The sequence below is a fragment of the Agelaius phoeniceus genome, chromosome 13 (assembly GCF_051311805.1).
Source record: "Agelaius phoeniceus isolate bAgePho1 chromosome 13, bAgePho1.hap1, whole genome shotgun sequence".
Taxonomy (NCBI): domain Eukaryota; kingdom Metazoa; phylum Chordata; class Aves; order Passeriformes; family Icteridae; genus Agelaius; species Agelaius phoeniceus.
This window is the reverse complement of record NC_135277.1, coordinates 5590326-5609680: the sequence shown is the minus strand read 5'-3', so window position 1 is coordinate 5609680 and position 19355 is coordinate 5590326. Positions and strand designations below refer to the sequence as shown.

At 42.1% G+C, this 19355-nt stretch overlaps 1 protein-coding gene across 3 annotated transcripts in view; it reads left to right on the top strand.

Moving 5' to 3' along the window:
• Positions 1-19355, top strand: part of MCTP2 (multiple C2 and transmembrane domain containing 2) — a 125070-nt gene that overhangs the window by 35238 nt on the left and 70477 nt on the right. For 2 of the 3 annotated variants that reach the window (XM_077185422.1, XM_054641957.2), the window contains 5 exons: positions 5285-5427; positions 6243-6319; positions 7439-7550; positions 9462-9497; positions 17927-18091. In XM_077185422.1, the coding sequence (XP_077041537.1) occupies positions 5285-5427; positions 6243-6319; positions 7439-7550; positions 9462-9497; positions 17927-18091 (533 nt within the window). Of the gene's footprint in view, positions 1-4979; positions 5155-5284; positions 5428-6242; positions 6320-7438; positions 7551-9461; positions 9498-17926; positions 18092-19355 lie in introns of those variants that run through there. The other variant, XM_077185423.1, reaches the window with a different exon arrangement.

Below are 19355 nucleotides of genomic sequence, written 5' to 3'. Positions count from 1 at the left end.
TATTTTCCCTAGGAAACTATTGGGACTGCTTGTTTCCAAGCAATGTTTCATTTCCATCTGGCCATGTAAAACTAGCTGGGGACAAAACTGTCCAAAATCACCTGAATTTCCTGCCAGCAGAATACTTTTTTTTTCTGATTTCCCCTTTAAGCCTTGATCTTGGCTGTTTCTCTGCAAGGATGTAGTGGTTTTCCACTTAAAAAGAAAAATGTGTGTTCTATTTTAGAATGTCTTTTACTCCTTGTCGTAAATAACTCCAGTAATTCTATTTCTAGGAAGATTTTCAGATATTTATTCTTTACATGCCTATAAAATAAATCCTTAATTTCCTTCTTCAGATTAAAATTTAGTTTTTTAACCAAAACTTAAGATGGTCTAGGTTATATTTCACACTGCTCTTTGATTTTTTCAAGATTTTAAGGCAATTTGGTGGTCATTTTTATTTATTTATTTATGGAACGAGACTTGTTTCATATGCTACATTTCCAGTAAGTTTGCTCTCATAAAACAGTGTGTGGCTTGAAATTATATTGGGTCTTCTGGGTTTGTGGGGTTTTTTTTTTCCCCTCGTTTTGAAGCAGTGGATGTGATGCAACTCTCGGTAGCTGCTAGAGGGCAGCAGTATCCATTTAAAAACACCTTTAACAGTTTAGTTTCTTGGGCTACTAAACCCTCTCCTGCTGCTCTGTCCCAACAACTTTTTGCTCACTGAAAATTTCTCAGGTTTTAGGTGATGTCTGGTCTGCCTGCACTCATTGCTTCTTAGTATTAGTGGAAGAAAAAAGAAAATAGAAATTATATTTGTATTATGCAAAGGAATTCCAGGGAGCATCACTGTCGAGATGAGTGTTTTTTCTCTCATGGGGGAAGAGGCCTAGATGATGAATGATTTTTTTTTTTTTTTTTAAAGAGGTCAGCTTTCCTTTTCACCCTTTATTTGGTTTGCTTTAGGCTGAGAAGTAGATTATCATGGATTTTTATATGTATTTTGTCCATATATTTTATTGTGTGAGAACCTACTTGTTTCACTGTACAATATACAAATTCACCTCAAAGAACCTTACTTTTCCCACCATGGAGATATTTTTTGGGGGCAAAATTCTCCACTGGCATTAACAATAATCCATTCCCCTGTTGATACTGCTACAGCTGATGTGAGTGAGACCTTGCTTTCAGAAGAGCCTGCATGCACGTGCTTAAAAGTTGTTGATTCAGTTGCCTTCACTAGGAAATGGATGCTAAAATGCTTTTTTTTTTTTTTTAATTGGTCTGGCTTTTTCAGTAAATTATCCATTTCTGTCACAGTTAAAAGAAGATTATAAACAAAAACCCCTTTTTTTAGACTGGTTCATCTCTAACATCACCAGGCTCTTTTCAAAAAAAGTTATGTTTTTCTGCCTAGATTGTAGATTGTCTCTTATAAATAGCTTTTAATAGACCCAGACATCTTTCTGAGCTTGAATCCAGAAGGCTTCAAGCCCTGAATTCAAATGCAGTCAGTAATTTGCAGTCTGTGCTGTTCATCCCATCAGGAGAGGCTTGCCCACGTGGCTTATTTCTCATTCCCTGTCAAATATTTTGGTCACCTGGATGCAATCTGGGGTGTCTTAAAGGAAACCAGAACCAGACAGTGAGCAGAGACGTACGTCAGCATCTTGGGACTGACCTGGGGCAGGCCCTGGGGGCCGTGCTGCCACATCCACCCCTGACATTTCTCCACCAGCTTCACCCCAGTGACCACCACCAACCTCCAGGTCCGCTGTGTCCCCCTCACCCAGGTGACAATCCAGCTGCTGGGTGGCACAGAGCTGCCATTCTGCCATTTGTAGGATGTGGCAGCTGCGCTCTGGTGCCGCTTGGGACCCACCAGGTGTAGGCCCTGGGGACCGTGCTGCCACATCCATCCTGGCATCCAACCAGCCACCCAGTTCCACCCCAGTGACCACCACCACCACTGCCCAGGTGCTCTGTGTCCCCCCACCCAGGTGACAATCCAGCTGCTGGGTGGCATAAAGCTGCCATCCCGTCATTTGTAGGACACAGCAGCCATGCTCCCGTGCTGCTTCGCCCTCAGAGCCTGCCACTGGTTGGTCCCGTGCTGCCACATCCACCCCTGACATTTCTCCACCAGCTTCACCCCAGTGACCACCACCACCCTCCAGGTGCTCTGTGTCCCCCCACCCAGGTGACAATCCAGCTGCTGGTGGCCGTTTGTAGGCCGCAGCAGCCGCGCCGTCCCGTCCCTCGCCCGCCTAGTTGAGATGTCACCCCCGTGACAGCCCGACAGGCGAGCACCACAGGGCTCCCCACCACAATTATTTTCCCTCACAATTAACACCGGTGCTAACTTGACACCTTTGCCTTGTTTGGCTTTTGTAAGCCGCCGTCCCCCTCTCTCTGGCCGTTAATTCTCCGCATTAATATTTTCCGCGGCGTGGGTGCCGCCGCTCACCCGTGAAGCCGCTGGAACATTATGGAGCTGTCAAGATAGCGAGGGATTACCCAGGCTGCCTTGCTGGAGTAAGTGACACCACTGAGGCCCCGCTTTGAGATGTTTATTTTGAGAGTAAGCTGACAAGCATGAAGGCCTGATCCCAGAGTGGCAATCTTATTTAATTAAAGGCCTCTTTTTATTATAGCTTCCACCTCCCTCACTTTTTTTTTTTTAATGTACAATATGTATTTTTACGTAAACAAAATATATTTTCCTTTTATATATATTCATTTTTTATATATATATATATTCCTTTTACATAAATTACCTTTAATATATGTGTGTTTCTATATGTAAATATAAAGGAAGAGTTTATTAAAAATAAACACGTGAGAATGATTGCTAAAGCCTGGCTTGCATGAGCAGTGCTGGGCAGCCCTTCTCTCCCCCCCACCTTTTATTTTCCTTTGCTGTATAACAACCTGGAAAGCTTTTCAGAGCAATAATGCAATTGGGAGGCTTACTTAGCTATAGTCTTCTTGCTTCCCATCCTCAGAGAAAGGGCTTGGAGTTTTCTGCTTGTTGGTATTGAACTTGCTGGCTGTTTGCTTTTATTCTTTATCTCCTATTTTTCTCTCTCTCTTTTCAGGTTTTGTCCTTTTTCATGGGTTTTCTGTGCCAAAAGCAGATGAGTTATGGCCATAAACCACCTGCCTCCATCGTCTCTTCGTGCTTTCATTTCATCAGTTGCTTTCCTTGTCTTGGCCAGTTGCTATTTCATGCACAGAATAGGTTGTGGACATTATTATTATTCTTACTTTTAATTATGCAGCTTTGTCCAGCTTGCCCTGTAAATAAAAGTCAGGGGATTTTTTGCCTTTTTTTTTTGCCTTTTAAAACCTTTTTGAAGTGACACCAAAGAGCTCAGTGCTGTTATTTTTTAATTCTGTATCTTCTGAGGTCTGCTGCCCCCCTCCCCACGCTGTGGGGCTGTGATCTATCTGTGTGTTCCCACTCCTGGACATTGTGCTGGTTTTAAGCTCGATGCTTTGTATAAGAGTATAATCATCGTTCTGAGAAATTTTTAGGGAAAGGTCTAGTCCTAACCCACTGGGAACAATGAGAAGCTGCCCTCTGACTTTCCTGGCTTTCCATCAGGCCCTTATTATTAGTCTCTCTTAGAGGAGAAGAAAAAGAAAATTCTATTTCAGAAGTCTGTAGCTTTTTTTTTAACCAAAAAAAAAAAAAGTGATTTTTTTTTTTCCAACAATTATTATTCAGAAAAAGGATCAGCTGTGGACAGTATTTGAAAGCCAACTGATATTTTCCTTCTGGGAGTGAAACACACTTTATGCACCAGGTTGTACAACTCTTCCCTTTTGAAATTAAAGCAGAATAAAAACTTCCTCTAATTCTTAGAAATATGTCTGTCTTCCTAGAGCACAGTTCTTTACAGTGCTGCATAATTCCAAATAGATGCTTACACATAATTGTTTTTTCTTGTGTTCAAGTCTGTCTTCATGTAACACTGATGAGAGCTTTGGATATTTAAATATGGATTTTTCACATCCTCGCAGGGGCACCAAATCATTGGCAAGACTGAGTATTGCTCTTAGGCTGGGTTATCCTGGACTGCCATGTGTTTGTCAGGCCAGTGGGAACCAGGGAGGACAGGTTCAGATTATTTCTGACTCTGAAGTCTGCTGTAGAAATCAGTCTTTTCCTCCAGCAGCCCTCGCTGCAGGCTGGGGCCAGCCGGGACCACCACCTTAGCTGTTACTCTTCTAATAAAATTGAGGAGGGAAGTTGAATTCCAACTATCACGTACAATACAGAAAATACTGGATATGACAGATGAATGGCATCTAGGCTCAGTTAATTGTAGATGCTGCTACATCTCAGTTTGATTTTCCCCTTTATTTGCAGCCTGTGAAGATTTTTTTTGCAAAGTCTGTAGGAATAACTAAATCAACCATCCTCTAGTTAAATCCTCCCTGTGCCTTGTTCCCCCTCTTACCCGGTGTCCTGCACAGTGGTTGGTGTTGGTGCAGATGCCACCAGTTTAATAACAATAATAAAAAGTTGATTCCCTCTTCTGTTTTCCTTTGACAGATGCAAGTCTGTCTATTGCTGCCGAGTGGCACGAGCCTCACGCTCTGTCCATGGACATCTGCTCCATAAAAACAGGGGACATTATTGCCCTGGCAAATTGTGCCACTTGGATTAAAAAACGTGTTACCTGGACAGTGCTTGTTTTTACAGAGTCTGTTCTCTGTGTGCTTTTTATCCTGAGCTGATGAATAACATTGCTGGTTTTTTTCACTGAAACCTCAAATTGGGTTTTAAGTAAATTGGCAAAGTGACACCAGTGATGAAATCCTGACGGGTATTTTAGCTATTGTTACTGGTTTCCTTGGAGCTCCTATCCCAGTTACGATGCTTTGGAGTTTGGGTCCTTTGAATATATTCCTAGTCACAGGATCACATTTTCTCTCTTCTGCTGTGTCATTAGTTGGCCTGTAAATAGTGCTTCAGTGCTGCTTCTGTTTGCTCTTTTACCAAATTAAAATTTTAACAGAGTTGTTAAACAACAATTAATATTCTTAAGAATAAAACAACAGAGATCAAGCAAACAAAGAAGATTTTTTTGTTGCCTGCTTTCAGGCAACTTTCTGGTTCTGTCTGTAGGTTTCCTGTATGAATGAGCAATTTTTATATAGGTAATTAAATATATACATGTATCTGTAATTACAATTAACTGTTTTTTAATTATTTTATGAAAATATAATTTAAGGTTGTGGAGTTGCATACAGCGCTGAAGCTAATCTATTTTTTAATTAACTATCACAGGTACGAGTGACCCGTACGTGAAGTTTAAACTGAATGGCAAAACTCTTTACAAAAGTAAGGTAGTCTACAAGAACCTCAACCCAGTTTGGGATGAAACTGTTGTGCTGCCCATACAGACCCTCGATCAAAACCTCTGGATCAAGGTAAGTTTTGGTCTCAGATTTTTGAAAGACTGCCCAATATTTTTTTAAGCAATTATTTTCAACTTTAGAAACATATTGATTTTTATTCGCTGTAGCGGCACGGCATAAAACACAATCCGGTTTAAGAGCTTCAGCAATTTCAAATTAAAATGCACATATGTCTTTCCCAGATTTTACTTGTATGTTTTGCTTTCCATCTGCAAAAACCCAAGTTTGAAATAAAACTCCTTGACTGGATCTGTTTAAAGCCGTGGAGCTGAATTCTGCTCTCTCTCTCTCTCCCTCCCTCTTTTCCCCTGTGCTTGTGCAAACTCAGGGAAACCAAGGGCAGTTTCAGAAGCACGTTTTAGGAGTGCAATTTGGCTGGGCTGCACAGAATTATTACCTGGGATGCAGCCGTGACAAGTAGCAAAGCCTTTTCTGGTTATGAGTAACGTTGCAGTTACCAGAACCACAAGCTACCAGTTGTGAGCACTAATTGCTAAAACATCTGTAAGCACAAGTACCTGATTTTTGTGCAGCGTTTCATTATGCTGTCGTGTGGAGTATAAAGGAGCAGGCACAATCCATAGCAGCACACATGTCTCTGTTTACATAATATTAAGAAGATACTTTCAAAATGCTGGTTAAATATTTAGCTAAAAATACAAATTAAAGCGGGGAGATGGAAAGTGATCCCTGAATTATATCTAAGCTTTGATCTTTCAAATACAAAATTGAACTGAAAGGGCTTAAAATATCTGTTCTTTCATCGCCTGGGATAAAACTGGCTTATGATGTGAAAATTGGAAATATTTGTCTTATTTTGCCACCAGGTGTACGATCGTGATTTAACCTCTTCAGACTTCATGGGTTCGGCATCTGTGGCACTCACTGAACTTGAACTCAATAGGTAACAGTTCATTTAATTAAAGGTTATTAATGGAGCTTAATTGAGAAACAGAGGGAAGTGGTGAAATGCTTTTTTTCTGGCTTGAAATTTTTCTATTTGTGAAAACTTATGTTGATAGAATAGTGGGGATTTCAAGAGAAATCACTTGAGAGAAATCTTCTGCACATGTTTTTATCCCGCGTTATGCACTGGATTCAAATCCAACCTGGACAGAGCCCAGTTCTGGCACGAAGAATTTCTGTGTGCAGCACTGTTTAGGGAGAGCTGCACCAGGACAATTTGTGGAGGTGGAAGAAGGAAGAGGGGGAGAAGATTTGGGACCTGTCCTCAGCCTCACGGGGTGCCTTTCTCTGGGGCTGAGGAGGTTTTTCCCAGCTGCCAGCGCCCCTTTTCCAGCCTCCCCCTCATCCATCCCTGCCTGCAGCAGCTGCATCTGGCCCTGATTTAGTGCCGAGGCAAGCCCTGTGCCTTTTGTCTGCTGCTGCTGCTGCTGCTTGGGCTCAGTGTGGAGCTGGAAGCCAAGAATTCAAGTTTTAGTTGTTTCTTTTATACTCCCTTGCTGTGCGATGACTTTTTTTGGGGGGAATGAGTTTTTCCTGTGCAGGGGGTGTTGTAGCTCCCGTGGCTGTTGTATCTGAATTTCTAGAAATGTTAATTTGTCCATGAGATAGTGCCACCAGGTAAATACCAGCATTCCGGTTTTCAGCAAGGGAACAGAGTCATGGAGGGGGATTAAAAGCAGGCAGAGTAAATATCTCTGGAGTCAAATACAAACCAGTCATATTAGAAGATTCACTTGGATGAGTTTCCCTGTCACTCTTCTGTGTAGTGGAGGTAGTAGTAACTTAATTCAGTGTGTACCTGCATATGGAGAGTTATGAGTAGTGAGTAGTGCTATAGGAACACTGTGCTGCATTATTAAAAGAGGGGTGTTTTGTCAGAACCAAGAAAGAACTCTCCAGATTTCCCATTTTAACATTTAAACTCAATATTGGGAATTTCAGACAAGAAGCTGAAATTTGCACAGCTCAGCCTGACCTTTAATAATCAACTCGAGTTAACTGGAGTCAATAAATGCACAACTTCTTTGTTTTTCTTTTTTTTGTTGTTGCCTTGTAGAACTACTGAACAGGTTTTAAAACTGGAAGATCCCAACAGTTTAGAAGATGACATGGGAGTGATTGTATTAAACTTGAGTCTAGCAGTCAAGCAAGGAGACTTCAAGAGAAATGTAAGTGGCTTAGGAAATCAAATTTATAGCTGGAATTTGTAGGGGGGAGAAAAGAAGAGCTGGCATAATCTGATTTACTGGGAAATGCCACCTTTATTTTCATCCTCTGAGACTCAATATTGAAATCGAGATAGAGCATAACTTAAAAAAAAATCCTTGTATTTAGCTGGGTTAAAGTTGTGTAGACATTTGTAGCTGGGTGCTTCTGTCTTGTCACTGTGATGTGCACTGTGGCAGTGCTCTCTGTGCTCTGGGTATGTGCCCAGCACTGCAATGGACAGGCTGAAGAAAAGCTGTTATATTGTTATATTTCCTTTTTTTTTTTTTAACAACAATGAAAAAAACTTATCCATGTGAAAGCTAAAAATTGAGCATGAATTTTAAGACTTAAACTGCCCCAGTCGTGTGGAGGAGCACCAGGCTGAGAGGAGGAGGTTGCTTGTAAAACCCTGATTTTCCCACTGTCAGTTTCTTCACTGAGTTAATTGAACTTGGCTCCTGATGCAGAAATGTGGTGATTTGTGGTGATAAGTGATGTCAGAAATGCAGAGAAGCTGGTCAGAGACTGGGAACACCATAACTGAAGCTGATAGTTTTTTTAATTTCAAGCTGATAGTTTTTTAAATTTTTTGCATCTATTTTTAAAGTTTTCTCCTAGTGTTTTATACAGTGTGTACAGCACACAAATATTGGTGAACTAATCCTGCTCCTGAGCAGCAAGGGGTGGAGAATGCCCAAGATCAGGCAGCTACTTGGACTGTCTTAAAAACCAGACCTAGTTTTAAATATGTGTAATACATATTAAGAGAAAATATTTCTACAAGTTTTCTGCAAAGCTGGGTATGGAACTTGCTGTTTACAGCACTTTAGTGAATTATAGGTATGGAATTCCAGCCTGAATGGGATTATTTATAGAAACATAAATGTTTCAAGGGGCTGGAAAGCAAAATGAGAAGAAGCTAATGTGGAATATCTGCTGTTCGTTATTATTTTTCAAATAGATGCCTTTTTGAGAATTGTGAAGCCTTAATTAATAGCAAGGTAATGATAGAGTTAATTTTACCTCACTGTGTGATTATTTGAAAGCTTAATCACAACATTTAAAATAATGGTGTATTTATATGTCTATAATATGAGATGGGTTTTATCTGGAATGTGAACTCCCCTCTCACTTGTACAATCAGCATTGTTGGCATGTGTTACTGAATTGCAGGAAGGGGTGAAGCAAAAATGTAAAGTTACTTTAGCAAAAAAGTCAGTTTAGTCAGGAGAACCTCAGGAATTCTAGGATTTTTATTAAGGCCTTGGCTAAAGTGGACCTAGCCAGTGAAACAAAGCTTATTGGTTTAAATAGCAGCTTTTGGTACTCTTGGGTGCTTAGTTAACATTCAGAGTGTAGATGATAGAAGAGCTGGTGCACACTGTAATTTTTTTAAAAGACAATGTTTTAAGCCCTCATATTTCAAATGCAGATTGCTCAGCCATTTCCAAAGGAGTCAGAACAGTGAAATAGCTCTGTCCACATTAGCACTTAACAGCAAGATGATTTTTTTCCCCCTTTTTAAATTAGCTTACTGTAGAACCAGATGGCACCAAAAGTATAAGCCATGTTTCTTACTAATGGCTCTGGGTCCCTCCACTTTTTATTCTCAATTACTTTTTTTTTATTGCCTCTTTTTTTTTTGGTGCAATGCAGGTATTTTGAGTTTGTTGATTGTTATGTTCCATGAAGCAGGGAAAGTAGATGGAGATGTAGTTGTAGATTTAGCCCTCTATTTTGTAATAGGATTTTCTAACTCATTTGACAAGCTTCTGTTTGAATTATTTTACTAAACACTTTCCCCATTTTACTTCTTACCTGTTTCCTTTCCCTGGAATGTCTTTGGTACAATAATGGGGACTCATGAACAGAGATGGTCAAGTCGAAAGAAAAGAACTTCATCCAAGGTAATACTTTTTTTTTTTTTTTACTTAAAGAAAATGAAGGTCCCCTCCCAAAATCTGTGCCCTCCTCTGAAACAGTCTAAACAAAGAAAACTTAGAAGTGTAGAGGCAACCTGTCACAATGTGATGGCTGTTGTAACCTTTGCTTTCTTGATTTTTCTATTCATCGTGATGGGAAACTGCTGTTGTTTTCTAATTGTACGTGCCGTGGTAGTATCTAGTGGCAAGTGAACGTAAGACCCAATTCACAAAGAGCTGTAGAAAGAGAGAAAAACTTCCTGTACAAAAGAAAGGGGTGTAAATTCAACCAACATGAGAGGAGCTGTGGAGGGTTTGAGTTGTTTCAGAAGGCACAGATGGTGGTTGGTGCAGGAGTTGAACGAGGCTCTCCTGGATCCCCGTCTGTCTTTGGGGCTGCCTCTCACCATGGGTGGAATTTTGTGAGGCAGTATTTCTTCTAGTTGCCCCTGTGGGTTTTGAAATTCCTTTTGTTCTTGGGATGGAGGCTGAGCAGGGAGTTTTCATTACCTCCATTGTAACAGGATTTCCAAGATTTGTGTGTTGCCACATGTCCGTGTAGCTTGCTTCCCTTGGTCTCCTGTAGGATCCCTGCAGGCTTCCATTACTTTTATATTCCTGTATCATTTTTGCATTAGATTTTAACTTGTTCAGGAAGCAGACTGCGGCTTTTTATGTGTTCTGTAAAGCTTTAATTTGCTATTGAGTAAATAACAATGATACAGACACTGCAAGCCCCAGTACCCAGCTTGAGAGCTGTACAGTCTCAGTCTCTGAAAAGCAGAATTTGGCTCTTAAGATGAGTGTGCTCTCATGATATTTTCCCTCTGTAACTATCGGTTTGTGCCTAAATAAATTGAATCATTAACCTCCTCTTGTTTTATTCATTACAACTGTGGTGTGCTGTGTAGAGGAGCCAACCATCTCAGGTATTGTGCCAGCAAGAATGTTTTTGTCAATAGAAGAAGTGCAAAGTACAGCCTTTGGAGCTCTGATTGCAGGGATTTTGCAGTGCTTGGAGCAGAGAGCTGCCAGGAATGCCTGAATGCCACATGATAGACAGTGATGGAATAACTGAAGAGCTTATCACTTCAGTTTTTAACTAAAACTCTGGAAATTACTGTGCCCTGGCTTGGTCAGCATTGCTTGATCCCCATCTTTCTCATACAGCTGTCTCTGGATGCTGGTTGGCTTTGGGACCTGGGAAAGGGAGTTGGGTTTTTAAACTCAGGTTCTTTTTCTTCAGAATAGTCAAAATCCTGTTTTGGTTGCTATTACTGGAAGCTTTGGGGTGTTTTTTTTTCAATTTGTTTAGGGATTTTTTGTTTGGTTTTTCTTTTTGCTTTTACATAATATCTCATTGCGTTTTGCATAATTTTTTTACATATGTGTTTCTGGATCTTTAGCTGTCAGTCTTTCAGGTCTCAAGACTGTCTTGTGCCTTACCACCTTTCAAAATAAAATTAAGAGATGCTGAAGCGTGGTGCTGATTTAGGAGACTGAAAGTATTGTTTAAAAGGAAAAAATCTTCAACCCTGTGCTCTGTTCTGTTCCAGTCACTAGAGGGTAGGAGAGCTTCAGCTCTTCCTAGGGAAGACACAGTTCATGCTCCAGTGTGATCTCTAAAGAAAACCTCTGTGACCATCCAAAGGCAGTAAAAAATATTTCCCAGCATGCGCTGGAAAAAATCTGACAAAGCAGTATTTCCTGCTTTATTGATTCTGCTACTGCACTAAAACACTAGTACTGTACATCAATAACCATCTTTAGTTAGGAAACTCTGCTCTGTGGAAGCAGTACTAGCAGTTTGTGGCAGAACATAAAGGCTGGGAAGAAAAATTGTGTGCATGGGGAATATAGGTGTCTAGGGAAGGCACAAGAGGTTATGGAAGAATAGCCAGAGAGTATGATGGGGTAGAAAACAATGCTGCTGGACGAGATAAAGATACAGGAATAAGGAGTGCAGGGGAAATGGAGAGAGCTCTGTAATGGATACACAAGCTTGTCTGGTTTTTGGCTCCTGAGCTGACTCTGGTTGGGTGTTGCAGGAGGAAAACACAGTATACTTTCCATTTGAGCAACATCTAAATTTCCTCTCTCCAGGTTTAGGCAAATAAAAGTTTTCTATTTGAAATAGTTTCCTGGGATTTTTTTTTTTTAATGTGCTGAACTGCAGCTGACCCTTATTGTAATATTTAGCTTTTCCTCTTCTATAAATACAGGGAAAATGACTTATTTTAAGGATGGACAAAATGAATATAACTTTCACAGCTGTTTTTTAATCTGTATTGCCTACATGAAAGAAATCTGATTATCCTCTAATTTGACCATTTTATGTTGTCTTAATGAAGATTTGGCACATCAGTGTCCTAAATGAGTCTTTTCACATTAATCACGGGATTCTTGCTGACTTCCCAAATTTACCCCAAATGTTGATGGCATTGGTACCTGTTGCAGCTCCATGTCAGACAGGCAGCAGGGCTCACGTGGGCTGTTGTGGGTACTGTGCTCTCTTCATGTGTGTTCTCTGAGCTCCCTTGCTTTTTGGAGAAAGAGCTGCATTTCAGACAGCAGCAAAAACAGTGCCAGTACAAGATCTCCAGTCCAGCTCCAGTAGCCTCATGGTCATTACAGGGAGTATGCAGGAAGGATTCCAGCAACTCAGTATGGTCTTTTAAATCATTTTGGAGCAAGAGCTGTTGAACTGCATGATTTAGGTGTCTCTTGATTATTATACAGTGTATATTTTTCACTGCTGCTGGAAGGGAATCATTGCATATTTGGGCAGATTCCCCAGACATGGGCAGCACATTCAGATCCCTCATTTTTCATGGGAGCTGAGAACAGCATTGTCCTCCGTGGGAGCTGTTTTCAAGAGTGTGGCCTTCTACTTTTCCTCATGGAGGGTGGCATTGCAAAGGGACGAGGATGCTGTTAGGCAGCATTAATATATTCACTCATGTCTGTGTATTGACATGCTCTCCCCTCTGTTCTGCTTTCCTTTCTGGGGCACAGAGGGAGTTGGTAGCTCTCTGCTGGAGCCCAGCATGCTGATGCTCACTACCCTTGTTTGTCCCGGGTGGCTTGAGTCTCACCCTGAGTGCCCTGCACGCTCTTTCCAGCATTTGTACAGCTGAATAACCTTTAAGTGTTGAACATCCAGGAGGCAGATAAGCAGGTCTTCTTGGGGTGGGTTGACCTGCAGCAGTTCAGTCCTGAAACAAAAGCGACGGAATTGCCACCTTGATAGCTTAAGCTGATTGAATAAATTGGCTGAAAGGCTGACCGGACCCAAGGGCTCCTCAAGCATCTCTTGGCAGGGGAAAATCCCTCACTCTCATATCTTTTTTTTTGTGTGTGCTCCTGTGTGGGCTGTTCGGTTTCATTTTTGTCTGCCTCGTTGTGTTTGGCTCTCTCCCCCAATCCCCTGTGGGCAGCGCGGAGCGCGGGGACTCGCTCGCCACGGGGTCACACGTCGTGGTGCCAATCTCGTGTTGGTTCACTTGCCTTTCCACTGCCCTCTCCTCTTTCCCAAGGGGAAACTGCCTCTTGCAGAAATGGTTTCTCTGCCTAATGAGGAGAGGTCTGAAGAGTCCTCCTATTTGTGTGTTGTTGTTTTCTCAAATGGCAAATTACGTGGCCCAGTTTTGATGCTGACCTCTTCACAGGGATTGCAGCAGGCTTTCTGTTGTCCTGTCTCATCCTTTTAAATGAAGGATGGGAGAGATGGGCTCACTTCACACTTGGCCACCTCGCCGTGTCATTTAAATTTACAATTTTTCTGCATCTCTTTATTGCTTCAAAAACAAGTTTGAACTTGGGGCATGTATGTGTGTGTCAGGAAAAGAGACAGATTTGAAAGCAGCCCTGATGCACCAGAGGGGATTTGCTGGGTGCCTATAGAGGGAGATTATGGACAAATGGAGTTATCAGGGAGACTGGAGCTCCTAAAAGATTTTGTGAAGCTGGGTCAATGAGCTGGTTCTTTCCCCTCCAAAGCTCTGTCATTCTTGTTCAGCTCCTGTATTTGGCTCTGTGAAGGCAGAATTAAGCCCACCTGCTCATTCTTCTTTTTTAAACCAGAACCAGAATGTGATAAAAAATTGAAAGTTGATGTGAGAAACTTTTATATTAATTTTGAAACCAGGAACAAGATTTTGAGAGTGGCGATGTGAACACTGATTTTTACTTTTTCTGTGCAGAGCTATGGGATGTTTTTTGGGCAAATTTTTCTCCCTTTCTAAGCAGTTGGGAGAAGAACCATCTTCTGGTCCTTTTGTGGCAGGATCCTGCTCTATGACCAGGCCATACTTTTGCTTCAGAGATTACTCTTTACTTATTTGATGAGTTGCAATCCCAAAATCTCCAGTCGACATGGTTTCCTAAACTTAAAAAGCATCTAGTTACTTCTAAGGAATAAGGATCTCTGGATATTTTAGTGTTTATTATCTGGGGGTTTTTTGTTGCTGTTTCTTTTTTTTTCCTGGCTGGCCTGTTTGAGGGATGTCTTTAGTTCCAGTTTTTATCCATTTTACAGCAGTGAACTGCTCATAAAGGTGACCTTTATGGTGTTACTGCTTATTTGCACAAAGAGCCCAGCCAAAATCAGAGCTCTAGCTTGTCTCGAGACAACCCTCAAATTTTGGTCTCAAGTCTACCTTGATTTCAGAAACGATGAGGGGAAGGAATAAGCAAGCTTGTCCAATGCCTTGTGCTTGGGATGTGTGCCAGCTTCCATCATAAATCATGTGCTTCCTAATTTCCAGCCCTGTAGCCTGATCCCAGCTCCAGCCAACTTTTCTGTACCTCGGCAAGGCACCTTTGCTTGGGTCTGGGATGTAGCCAGAGTGTGAGCAGAGAGCTTACAGGAAAATATAGCAGGAGAGGCCTGAAGGACCTGGCATCCAGTGTGGGAGCCCAGCTGGAAAGGGCTCAGGTTCAGCTGGGCAGGAGCTGCAGTACCCAAGTGTGGAGGCATCAGTAGCCTGGGAGGTAACAGCAAAAGGGAGAGCTGAATAGATAAAACGCTTCAAAATTGTCACTGATTAAGCAGTTGTGTCCTCATTTCCTGGCCAGTTTGGGACCAGGGCTTTGGTTTTTCTGGTCTCATTGTGAAGGCAGGTTAGGAGGCTGGCTGGTGGCAAGGAAGAGTGTTTGGAGTGTTTTTTTCAGTGCTTGTTTTGCCCATGTAACCCTGTTGGACTAAGGGCTGTAGTCCTCTGTGCTCTGCTCTGCAGTAGTTTTGCCAACTCAGAGGGAGGCTGTGAAGTTGAATCAATTAGCTCTGTGTAAATCAGTTTGAAATGAGTAGGTGTGGGGTATCAGAGAGGAGGTAAGTCTAAAATAAATAAGGCAATATCATTTTCTTGTCACCTGGGAGGCATTTTCCATAGTGCAGACTTCCCTAGGCAGCACTAAAGTTGACTCATTGAAGGCCTGGGTCTGTGGGTCTACCACACATCTGATTTTCCCCAGACGTGCTTCCTTCCAGAAACTGTGAGTGGAATCTGAGACACTGCCTGTTTCACTGGGATTTCCATCAGGGTGGTCAGAGGAACAGCCTGCCAAATACCTGGGGAGCCTGGAGAGGTGGCCACAGAGCAAGCACAGAGGGGCTCTTTGGTGCTACGAGGCACAGGAAATGTGCCAGACCTGCTGAGCAGACTCTGTGGGGGCGACCTGGGCATGTCCAGGAAATCCAAAGCATTCCTCATGTGCTGTGTCTTGCAGGGGTGTGAGACAAGCAGCCTTCCCATGCTCAGTTTGGAGAGAGCCCTGTGGCAGTGGCAGGGCTGGACTGGGAGGGGTGGGGAGCTGGAGGGGAGTCGTGGAGCCTGTGTGGAGCTGCTGCAGGTCAGCACTGTGCCCTGAACCAGTTGCAAACATCTTGGCTCCACTCTGCAGTGGGATGCTCTCAAGTGATGCTGGATCTCATGCAGGTCCTGTTAGCTGGAGACCAGCACACCCCTCTTCTGAGAGGAGCCCAGAGCAGCTGCACAGCCAGAGAAGGGGGTGCACGAGGCTCTTTGCTTGGGGCCACCTGTTTTGGGAGGTCAAGGTTGGTGCATTGCAATGTGTTTCAGTAATATTGAGTGCAGGTGCTGATTTTTCCAGGGGCTGTGTGGGATCCAGGCTGGTTTGGGTACCTCCCAAGAGTCCTTTGAACTGTCAAGTCAGCAGCTACAAGGGTGGGGTTATGTGTGCTGTAGAGCTGGGGTAGGAAGGTCCCCAACGCTTAGTGACTCCCTGAAATACTGGCCTGGATGAAAAGAAGAAAAGAATCCAAGTTTGATTTGAAAACTGAGTGATAACAACTGTCTTTTGTGTTCAGCCTGGAAGCTTTGAAGAGAGCTGGATGCTTTGTTTTTAAAAGAAATTGTAACGTGGATAATAAACTTCATCTGTTTTTTATTTTTTTAATTTTTTTTTTGTGAACTAACATCAAATACCTCTTCCTCCTCCGAGGAAGGAGCAGGAGGGGGAGGGAAAATCCTTGCTCCTAAAGCAGCGAGTACATCACATCAAACATGACTATGTTAAATACTAAAATGTTCAAAGTACAAGCGAGATAGATAAAGGCTTTGATGGGAAGTGGATATTTCCCAGGGACATTACAAGCAATAATCCAGATGTTATGGTGTAATGCAATGAGTGTCCATGGATAGATGGGGAGCTCAAGCCAAGCAGCGCCTGCTGTAGGCCTTAGCCCTCCACTCCCATGCTGTTACGCCATATGGAAGCAATCTCCAGGCCCCCTTAATAGCCAGCTTTGGATTCCATTTTCACAGGGCTCATAGAGCTAAGTGGAGCTGTTTTATGGACAAGTTAGATAGAAGCCTTTCCAAGATAAACATCCAATTCAAAATTAGGACATACCAAGCTGCAAAATTATTTTAGGGCATATTTCATGGAAGCACTGCCATTTTTCTAAGGCGATTGCCAGACTGTAGAATGCCCTTTGATCCCTTGTGGACATTACTCCCTTTTTTATAAAAAGGATTTTGAAATAGTTGCAGTGTTTAGGGAGGAGTATATCTGCTGGGACTTTGAAGTATGTCCATGGGAACAGTCATGCTTTAGCTTTTTGGCCCAAAAGATGAACTTTAAAAAAAAGAAAAAAGAAGAGAAAAGAAATTACATTGCAGCTGGATTTATGAATCAAAATCTCGTTTTCTTTTTAAAGGTAGGAATTTTTACCCGTTGCGCCAGGAAAGCCAAACGGGGTGTTTAAATAGAAGTATATTAATATGCTTGTGGGATTCAGAATTCAGTGTTTTAACCAGTAAAAAGCAAGTAAAAAATTTGTGAGTTCACCACCTATGATTTAAGAATTTTGTTGCTGGGTAATTGATCCATAAAAAGTAATCTTCAGACATCAGGTGCTTTTGCAATCGTTTTATTTAGCAACAACATTTCTTACTTGCTTTTAAAGCTAACACGTCCTGTTTTAAAGTGACTTGTGAAATCTTCTCCTCCGTCTTGCTCCCACCTGTACATGACATGATTGAAGCTCCAAAGTGTGGCGAGTTAAAAGTTGCTTCAGGAGAATAAAATATGGCAGGATTTTTACTGCAGGAAGAAGAGTATAGCCTTGAGTTTTAATGTTTCCAGCTCACTCCCCCCAAATAAAGGCCTATTTAATCATCCTCTGTCCAATAAAATATTGCCAGTTAGCAAACTGTTAGCGCAGCCGTGCTGCACAAGATGAAGCTGCGAAGGTAACAAATGTGGCTACCAGGTAACCATAACTCCAGATAAAGAGCTTGGTGGTGTCAGTGTTTTTTCAGCAGGCATCAGTATTTTTGATTCGTGGCCTCAGTTTCTGGAAGCAGGAAGAGCAAAGTTAGCAAAGAGCTAAGGCGGGCGGCTGAGTGATGGAGGAGGTGGAAGATGCTGCTCAGCCTTTCACCTGGCCGTGGACTTGATGATCCTGGGCTGCCTCCCCAGAAAGGACAGACCTGCTTTTTATGGATGTAGCTGGAGAGGTTTTAAGAGTTTACTTTAGTTTCTCCCCTCTTTTGTTCCCCATGGCTCTCCCGTGCCTTTCCCTGAGCCAAGGTACCGGTCTGCTCTCTCCAGAGCTCAGCCAGGGTAGCTGAAGGTGACTTGTCTGGTGGTTTAAGCAAGCCCTGCTGATTTTGCTGTGACATTGAGCACTGTCCCTTCACAGGGACTGTAGTACAGTTGGGCAGAAAATCCATAACATCCTACTGCCTTCCATTGCCTGCTTACCCTTGGGGAAGCATAGTGTCTCTCTCACTCCTGGTGTGCTTTCATAGCTCACTAAACGTGAGCACGAAAAAGTGTTTGGGTCTTGAAACATTCTGTGTTGTGCCTTGCTTTTCAGTCGAGTTAACATGAGCATGAAAATGTGTTTGGGTCTCGAAACATTCCATGTTGTCCTTGCTTTTCAGTCGAGTTTCACGCGGAACCTGCGGCTCTCGGAGTCGCTGCGCAAGAACCAGCTGTGGAACGGGCTGGTCACCATCACCCTCTTGGAGGGCAAGAACATGCCCAGAGGGGGCTTGGCAGAGATTTTTATTCTCCTCAAACTGGGGGACCAAAGATACAAGAGCAAGGTAAGTATTAAGGATTTCCTTAAGTTGTCTGAAGTCAGTAAGGGGCTTGGTGTTTCTTTTACTGGTGTTGCTACCTCAGATGGAACTATTCTTGATGCTCTCTTTGATAAGCGAGTTCAAAATCAGGAGACCACACCAGAAGCATTAATGTTTTGCTCTGTTTTGGTGCCAGTAGAGAAAGAGCAAGTTAGGAATATTGTGTCTTATCAGTGTTTTGTGCATTTAACATACTCATCATGTTGATGGATGTTTGATATTAATATGAAATGAAATAAAGCTACATGCATCACACATGTGTTTTGTACTCTGCCAATACAGAAGTTGAGCTTGCAGTGCTGGAAAAGTAGACCTGAAATGGTTTCCAGTGCAGGGGAATTATTATTCTTTTAAAGTACTTTTCTTGAAAAATATGTTACATATTGCAGAACCTGCCCCCCAAACAGATAAAATGTTCCATGGTTTTGATATCAATTTTTATTCTTCTAGGCTGTGTTTATCTGTATACAGTTCAGTTATATAAGAGTCTAAGAAATTAATGAGGTTCCCAAAGATACACATTTCATCTGGAAAGTCTAATAAGAAGAAAGGCTATAATTAAAATAATACTCTTTTGAGAGAGCAAGAGCTCTGCATGTCATGAACTGGAAGTGCAGAGGAGGAGAAAACAAACCTCCTCCTGTACAAAATGTACAGAGCAAGTTCACAGAACATAACATTTGGATGTAGGCGCATCTGAAACCTGCACTCTGTCCCTCACATCAGACCTCAAACCAAGGTCATGATATGTTTTTTATTTAGAAAAGTAGTTTTGAAAAGTAACAAATGGTTTAGTTACTTTAGAATAAATAGATAGATGTTATTCCCGTTACAATCCCTTTTTATGTGTCTCTTTAATGGTCCATAGATGTATTGTGAATCTGCAAAGCTGAGCTGTTTGCTTAACACAGAAGGGTGAAAAAACCACTGCTTTGGGTTCCTTAATTCATTCAAACCTGTTTCCAGGTGATTGTCCTCAAAAGGGTTATTCCTGATTTCTTCCAGTGTATGATGGTGAATGATGACCATGGAGCTGGTGGGATCTACCTTGTATTTTGGAATTTTTCCAGCCATTCATTCAGATAACAATTGTATATTTATTGTTATTGAGAGGGAGGAAAGAGAATATTTAGGAAGATGAGACTGTATGTAATGGGCTGGGGATCTTTGGTTGGAATGACATTAGTACTTGATGCTCTAACATCCAGCCTTGTTCTGTAGAATTGAT